Below are 8874 nucleotides of genomic sequence, written 5' to 3'. Positions count from 1 at the left end.
TTTAATTTGAAGAATCCGACCCCCAGAGGGTGATACCAATAACCAAGGATATTCTGACAACTATGTTGTCGTAAGAAGTAACAAGCCATATATATTATGCATCAAACAATAGAAATTAGATACTCCTTAGATCTTTGCAGGGAACTCAGAAGGATGTCTACAACTCAGTTCCAATTTGAAATTTATGTGAGAAATTTTTTAGTTGAAGCGTAAGTGCGACTAAAAAATCATACTTGAAAATGTGACACACCTGCTGGAGCAACAGTCGAGCGAATCATGACACTAAAATTTTGCGGATGGAGGCGATTTGAGTACACACCCCGCAACACGTGTTGCACAGTTTTAGGTTAGTATTTTGATTTATCATCACGTGAATTCATGTATATGTTCACAATCACGAAGGTCACAAAATTTTAGAGAGTTGACTATGATCATTTGTTTTCCATTATTATGTTAGGATGCTTTGAGCACGTTCTTATTCTTTATGAACTTGATATTTTAGATACCAATTGAATTTGATCTCACTTTGGTTTAATATATATCTGAAGTCTCATATTATTCTTTGATTTACATCGAAGGTAGAAGGTGATACTTAACTGACCACACAAAATTATAACTGTCTATACTTTAAATGTATTAATCATGTAGTTCTTTAAATGTTTTAATCATTTAATTCAGTGTAACAAATTTTCTCTCATAATTCCGCGAATTCGCGGGTATTAAACTAGTTCTAATGTACACTAAGGAGCTATTTATTCTTTTTATCTATTAAGTCATACGAAGTATTTCCTTATCCGTTTGAGAATGATTGTTTTATGCTATTTATTTAAAAATAAATCAATTTTAAATTAAGTAACAAATTAAGGAATAACTAAATGTATTAGTTTAATAAATCATTTTATGAAACTTTCCTACAGCATAACTAAATGTATATTTAAGATATATACATTTAAAAAAGAGATTGACTAATTTATGCCTTTAAAGTATAAGATAAGGGGGATGATTCTCACACACACTTTTTTGATCCTCACACACCTATTTCAACCTTTTACCCTTCTAATAATACTCAATTGATGTGTGAGGATAAAAAAAGTGTGTGTGAGAATCATCCCCCATAAGATAAGCCTTAATTAATGTAGTTAAATTTTCCAAGATAAATATAAAATATCAATTAATAAACTTATCAATCAATATTTATTAAAATTCATATTATTAATGACAAGGTTTCTACAATAAACTAGTTAAAGACGCGCGAATTCACGTATTTTTGTTTAGAAAAATATCTATATTAAAAAACTATATGTATTTTTTATTTAATTATATGATGATACACAACGTACTTTACACACAATGGAAAAGATAATCACAAAATGATGAGCATATATAAAAATTAAAAATCTGTAGAGCAATTATAAATTTAGACAAGAATCATACTATTAGCTTATTTACATTCCCTTCATCAACTACGAAAATCTTACAATTAGCTTAGTTATAAGACATTCATAAGGTAAATTTTTAAGTATATAAACAATACAACACACATACTCACTTACCGTTGATAATGCAAAAATCAGACACAACTTGAAGCATGTCCACATTATTAACCACCAACCTTAAACATAATTAATATAAGTTAGGTTCATTCCACATGTCTTCATAAAACTACACACAAAACATCACAAGTTTCATAACCAATTTTTTACCAATTACATCTGTAATTCTTCCAGTATTATCAGCTCGAATCATTGCACCAACTTGTGCCTTTCAAACCAAAAAGGAATAAAAACAAAAATTACAATAACAAAATATGTTTATGATACTTCGAAAATTTCTTTCCATCAAACTATTTGGTCAGTAGATGCATTGTTGATGTCCTTTTAGGATCCTTATCTTGCCATCTTCTTTTGGCAATAGTATTTATCTCATAATCTCATATACACCCAAAAAAGCATAACATATGCAACAAACACTAAGGTCATCATCGAATAATAACAACACAAGCATTTATATATAGGTTTCCTAAGTAATGTAAGTTTCTTCAAACATTTAAACATCTTATCATTATAATTTGAGCATGTGTAAATTAAAAATGGGTCTAAACTACCACCTCTAAATCACCAATTAAATACTGCACAATCCAGTCCTATGAACAAATAAAAATACATTACGTCATGCCTCTGATCAATAAACTATATATGATCATGTCATTGACTTGGTAATAAAGTTTCTTTTAGTATCAATGTTAACCTTAAAGATTCAGTAACATCTTGAATCTATCATTCATTCCCTTTGATAAAAGTGATAGAATCTCATATAATTTCCATTAAACCGATGTATGAAAAATCATTGTACATATCGTTACAAACCATTGTCGAACATCAAATAGATATGAATGGTGATTAACGATTATAGTTTGTCTCGATACAAACATCAGAATTGATCCGAGTTTGATAGCAACTTCCTATATTACCATAAATTATTGTTAATACTACAAATCATATTATAAAAACCTAAAATACCTAATTAAATATTGTTTTGCATTCAGTTGAAAATTGCAAACATTAAACAATATACTATCCCGATCCATACTAATTGATAAACAAAACAAATATCAAGATTATCATATTAACAAATAAAGACGGGCTAAAAATTGTAAACGGAATATCACATTCAAAATATATTATCAAATGTATTGTCTACCTTCTCGCTAATTTTTTTATTTTTATAATAATATTGACTTAATTTAACCTAGAAATTTAACTTCGGTTCCAAAGCACAATGTTATCAAACTGGAAAGTCATAGTTGATAACATGTATGTAAGTAACTAGAAAGGGAGGGGGGGAGGGAGGGGGGTTGAAAGTTATTTAATACGTTTTTTAACACTTTTTTGATTGATCACTAAATTTGATTAACTATGATCAACATTTAACTCAAACTTGATGTGCGTGGTGTTTATGTTCAAAATGATAAGTAAAGTAACGTAATGAACATAGACACAAGAATTAATAGTGTAGTGTCCGATCGTGGCCGAACAAATATTGATGATAGTCTGATAAACAAAATAACACAAAAGCCAGTGGCTTTCTTATTTCCACGAGTAGTAATTTTAAACAAAAAACAATTGAGTTGCCAACCATACAAAATATGAATATATAAAGACTTCAATAGGACTTTTCAGATGCAAAGATAGGTATTCAATAGGACTTTTCAGATGCAAAAAGGCAACTTTTATTATCTCATTCTTGAATATGTCAGTTATCCTTGATCCACTTATTTTTGCTGGATCCATTTTTGGCGTGTTCCAAGTATGAGCCCAAATTAGTGGGTTGCAAGTTGATTGGGCCAGATGCTACGTCATCCTCCCCCTTCAAAAAGACTCGACCTCGAGTCAAAATCCTCCTCACTATCTTCAAGGTACGGTGATAAGTCTGCAACGTTAAATGTGGCGAAAACATTGTAGTGTCCAGGAAGGTCGATTTTGTAAGCGTTATCATTAATTTTTTCCAACACTCGAAACGGTCCATCAGCTCGGGGTTTAAGTTTACCAAAACGTCCAGTGGGAAAACGCACCTTCCATAGATGAATCCAAACCAAGTCTCCTACTGAGTACACAATTTTTCACGATGCTTGTTAGCCCGAACCCGATACTCCTCATTTTGTTTTGTAATTTTCTCACGCACCTGCTCATGTAATTTCTTGAATTGATCAGCTTGAATACGACCATCACTATGGCCAGAATCATGCACTGGACGAGGGAGCATGTCAAAAGGAGTAAGAGGATTGAACCCGTAAACGATTTCAAACGGGCTTTTACCCGTAGTTCGATTGACCGAGCGGTTTAAGGCAAATTCTGCTTGAGCCAATGTCAAATCCCATTGCTTAGGGTGATCGCCTACCAAGCTGCGAAGTATATTACCAAGACTGCGGTTTACAACTTCCGTTTGTCCATCCGTTTGTGGGTGATGCGCACTACTAAAGTTGAGTTTCGACCCCACACGTGCCCAAAGGGTTCGCCAAAAGTGACTGACGAACCTCATATCCCTGTCAGATGTTAACGATTTGGGAATCCCATGCAATCGTACAATCTCAAAAAAATATAGTCGAGCAACATGACTTGCATCAAAAGTTTTAGCGCATGCCACAAAGTGTGCAATCTTAGAAACGCGGTCGACAACCACCATCACCGCATCTTTTTGTCGCTGCGTCTTAGGTAACCCAAGTACAAAGTCCAAACTTACATCTTGCCATAGACGGCTTGGAACTAGTAATGGCATATAGAGGCCTGCATTGCTACCATGAGTCGTTGCGATGTGGCAGGCGCGACATCGAGCAACAATATTGTTAACCGTACGTTCCATATATGGCCAAAAAAATTGTCCTTTGATTAATGCCAAAGTTTTATTTACTCCGAAATGTCCAGCAATTCCCCCCATGATGTTCAATTACGATTGATTCACGAAGTGAGCTACGAGGGACGCATAAACTTAATGAGGTGCGACGCATAAACATGGCATAAAATTCACGGTCATATGTAGAATACTTGCGTCGCACCTCATTAAGTTTTTCACTAAAAAATGCAATTGGTCGTCCATTTTGACTTAGGACGCCGCCAATACCAAAGCTAGATGCGTCACACTCTACCTGGAATACCTCGTCGAAGTTTGGTAAGGCCAACACCGGGGCTTGGGTGACCCGTTCTTTCAGCTTATTAAAAGCGCGAGTGGCGCTATCAGACCAACTAAATTTTCCACCCTTCATACATTCGGTCACTGGAGCTATAATTGTACTAAAGTCGCGAATGAACCGTCGATAAAATGTCGCAAGCCCATGAAAGCTGCGCACATCATGTATATTGGTTAGAACAGGCCACTCCAGGATGGCAGTGACTTTATCCGGGTCCATGCGAATCCCGTCACCCGAAATAATATAACTAAGAAAAGTGACCTGAGATGCAAGAAAATGACATTTTTTTTCCATTGCCAAACAACTTCTGTTCTCGCAAGATCGTGAATACTTGTCAAAGGTGTTCTAAGTGTTGATCAATGGTTAGGCTATAAACGAGAATATCATCAAAATAAACAACCACAAATGTACCGATAAAAGGCCGGAAGACTTGGTTCATTAACCTCATGAAGGTACTCGGTGCGTTCGATAACCCAAATGGCATGACCATCCAATCATAAAGACCATCACGCGTCTTAAATGCGGTCTTCCACTCGTCCCCCGGTCGCATGCGTATCTGGTGGTAACCGCTTCTTAAATCAATCTTTGTGAAGAAAGTAGAACCATATAACTGATCCAATAAATCATCAAAGCGAGGAATGGGGAAATGATATTTAATCGTGATTTTATTCACAGCCCGGATGTCAATGCACGTACGGTACGTGCGGTCATGCTTGGGGACAAGTAAGGCTGAGACGGCACAAGGACTTTTGCTCTCGCGAATGAGTCCTTTAGCTAACAACTCGTTTACTTGCCTTTACAACTCGGCGAATTCAGACGGATTCATACGATAAGCGGGCTTGTTTGGAATTGTAGAGCCCAAAACGAAATCAATGCAATGTTGTACATCACGCATTAACGGTAGCCCGAGAGGAATATCGTCAAGTAGAACGTCTGAAAACTCGTGTAGTAGCCCTTTAACCTCAACTGGAATATGATGACCAACCTTGTTTGCTTGTTCAATCACCAACGTAAAAATCAAAGGGTTGGTTTTCACAGCTTCAATAATTTCTGTTCGACTCATAAATAAATTAGGATCGACATCAGTAGGTTTGCGTGTATCAAGGGGTACAAGTGTCACATTAACTCCGTCTTTGTAAAAGCTATACGTATTTTGATAGCCGTCGTGTTTAGTCTTTCGATCGTATTGCCAAGGACGACCAAGGAGAATATGGCACGCATCCATTGGGATAACTTCACATCACACTTCATCGATATACTTCTTTCCGATGGAAAACTGCACCAAACACCGTTTATTCACTGTGATATGATTTCCTTTTTTTTAACCATGTGAGCTTGTAAGGTTCTGGGTGTTCCTCAGCTTTCAAACCAAGTTTTTTGACCATGTCAACAGAGACCACATTTTCACAACTACCTCAATCGATTATCATATTACACACCTTACCTCGTGCTGTAACCTTAGAACGAAAAATGTTGTTACGTAGCCATAAACTGTCGTCTTTTGAATCACCCCCAGATGCGGCTAGTGTTCGTTGGATGACCAAGGCCTCCCCTTTATCAGGGTAAACGAATTCTCCATTGTCTTCATGATTGTCATCTTGTTCACAATCGGTGTCATAAAGTGGATCGCCCGAGGTGTCTTGTACAGTTACGGTTCGATGGTTAGGACAATCCCGAAAATAATGTCCTACCCCTTGGCATTTGAAACATCGCGGTGCCCGACTACTGCTTAGTGGTGCATTGGGTTTTGAAGGTACATCAGTTTTGGTTTCATTTGGTAATGGGGTGGTAGGCTTTGGTGAAGGTATGCCCCGATTAAAAACTTTCTTTCCTTTAGCCTTTCGCTGTTGTTTCTCTACTTTAAGTGATAAATGACACACATCTTCATAAGTGAGGTATTGTTGTAAGGATACCACGTCCGTGATCTCGGGTTTAAGAGCCCCCAAAAAACGCGTAACAACCTGTTCATCCTATTCCCGTGCATCACACCGCATTCGTAGTCGATCGAACTCTTGAATAAGCTCATAGACATTCAAAGACCCCTGTTATAGGTTGTGATAGTCAATGAATGCCTCCTGCCTGTGATTCTCGGGCAGAACTTTCCTTCGGAGTAACTTGTGCATTTTTTCCCATGTGTCCACTTTGGACTTTCATGCAACCAATCGTTGTCTTTTAACGTGATCCCACCATAAAGATGCATGTTTTCGCAGTTTGATTGCAACTAATTTGACCTTTAGGTGTTCTAGAATTTCTTTGACATCAAATACTCTTTCAACCGTGCTCAACCAATCAATAAAATCGTCTAGTTTTACGGCTCTTGCAAACTCTGGAATTTCCACTTTCATTCCGATGTTACGAAGTGGGTCTTCCTGGTAACCTTGATGAAACCTTCTCGGCTGATGTGCAAATGGATTAGAATACTCCGGTGGCACATAAGTGGTGTCCGAGTCAGTTTCTTCTTGCTCATAATTGAATTCTAACTCAGCAATACGTTGTTGGAGTTGCTCAATCTCGACATCCCGTGGGTCAGTTTCGTTGCCTCGCTCGGCGTTTGTACGATTACCTGCCCCTCGCCCTCTTCTGCGCCCCGTTCGTCCGGCCATTTCCAAACTCTTGATACCAACTAGTGGCTGATCGTGGCCGAACAAATATTGATGATAGTCTGATAAACAAAATAACACAAAAGCCTGTGGCTTTCTTATTTCCACGAGTAGTAATTTTAAATAAAAAACAATTGAGTTGCCAATCATACAAAAGATGAATATATAAAGACTTCAATAGGACTTTTTAGATGCAAAGATAGGTATTCAATAGGACTTTTCGATGCAAAAAGGCAACTTTTATTATCCCATTCTTGAATATGTCAGTTATCCTTGATCCACTTGTTTTTGCTATATCTATTTTTGGCGTGTTCCAAGTATGAGCCCAAATTAGTAGGTTGCAAGTTGATTGGGCCTGAGGTTACATCATAGTGGTTCGGGTAGATGTTAATATAATCCACCTTAATCCACTCTCCGATTACACTAATCGGAATTTCTTGCTTCACTAAGAACTTTTCTTCAAACCCGGTAGAGATCCGATTTACAAGTCTTCAACTTCTTTAGTAGACAACAAACCTAATATTTCTAACCCTTTGAAAGACCAACTCCAACCTAGCTCAATTTATCTTCAACTTGAACAAGCATTAATCTCCAAATAAGATTAATCAACTTCCTAAGTCCCTTTAAGGAAGTAGATCACTAAGCTAGCCTATGCTTCTACTAATTGAAGTTACAAGAATTATACAATTAGTGATGATAATCCTAAGATAATTTTAGGACATACATCACACTAAGTAAACTCACAAGGGGTATGTTTGGATGAAACTAGCTGGAGCTGTAGCTTGTAGCTGGAGCTGGAGCTTATGGGCTAGAGCTGGAGCTGGAGCTTATTTTTGAAGCTTGTAGCTGGAGCTTATTATTTTCTGTAAGTGTTTGGAAAACTAGCTGGAACTTATTTTCCAATTCATAAGCTCTACTTTTTTTTCATAAGCTACTAGAAGTAGCTTATTTTTCTAGAGCTTATTATTTTCATAAGCTCTACTTTTTATGTCTACCAAACAAAGCTTATTACTTGGAGCTTATTAAAATCATAAGCTCAAGATCCCATAAGCTCTCATAAGCTCCCATAAGCTCTTGCGCCAAACACACCCAAGATAAACAACCAAATTATATATCTATAAGATCATAGAATCTTCTCTTGCTTGATCACATTTGAGTATTAATTAAAGCCCTTGTGATCTCTGGAAATAAGCCTTTAAAATGTGCAAGAAGGTCACCTTCAAATGCTCTCCAATGCTTGCTATTTATAGTGGAATTCAAAAACTAGCCGTTGTCACACGGTCACTGGCACGGTCGACCGTGGTTCGACCGTGCGTGCCTCAGTCCAAAATATGTATCCATTGTATAGCCGTTTGACTCAGATTTGAACACCACATTTTGGAATCTTTACTTCATCTAGCACCTGCAAACGAAACCCAATATCCTATACAAGTATTATATGCATTAAGTGTGTGATATTTGGTCTTATTGTATGAAAATTACATAACACTCCAAATGTGGTAAACTCAACATTCTTGGAGAAGTGTCTTGATTGTCAATTTGGGTAATCTCAGTTTGGTCAAGACTTAGTTAGATTCATTAATGTATTTG

At 36.7% G+C, this 8874-nt stretch overlaps 1 protein-coding gene across 1 annotated transcript; it reads right to left on the bottom strand.

The window, feature by feature from the left end:
* Positions 1-5480: 5480 nt before the first annotated feature.
* LOC139848977 (uncharacterized) lies at positions 5481-5909 on the bottom strand. The gene has a single exon (XM_071838655.1). It carries the CDS (start codon positions 5907-5909, stop codon positions 5481-5483), a length of 429 nt encoding a protein of 142 aa, XP_071694756.1.
* Positions 5910-8874: the final 2965 nt, after the last annotated feature.

Source organism: Rutidosis leptorrhynchoides, chromosome 5, assembly GCF_046630445.1.
Source record: "Rutidosis leptorrhynchoides isolate AG116_Rl617_1_P2 chromosome 5, CSIRO_AGI_Rlap_v1, whole genome shotgun sequence".
Classification (NCBI taxonomy): Eukaryota; Viridiplantae; Streptophyta; class Magnoliopsida; order Asterales; family Asteraceae; genus Rutidosis; species Rutidosis leptorrhynchoides.
Note: the sequence above shows the minus strand (reverse complement) of the source record. Positions and strands in the feature narration are given on the sequence as shown.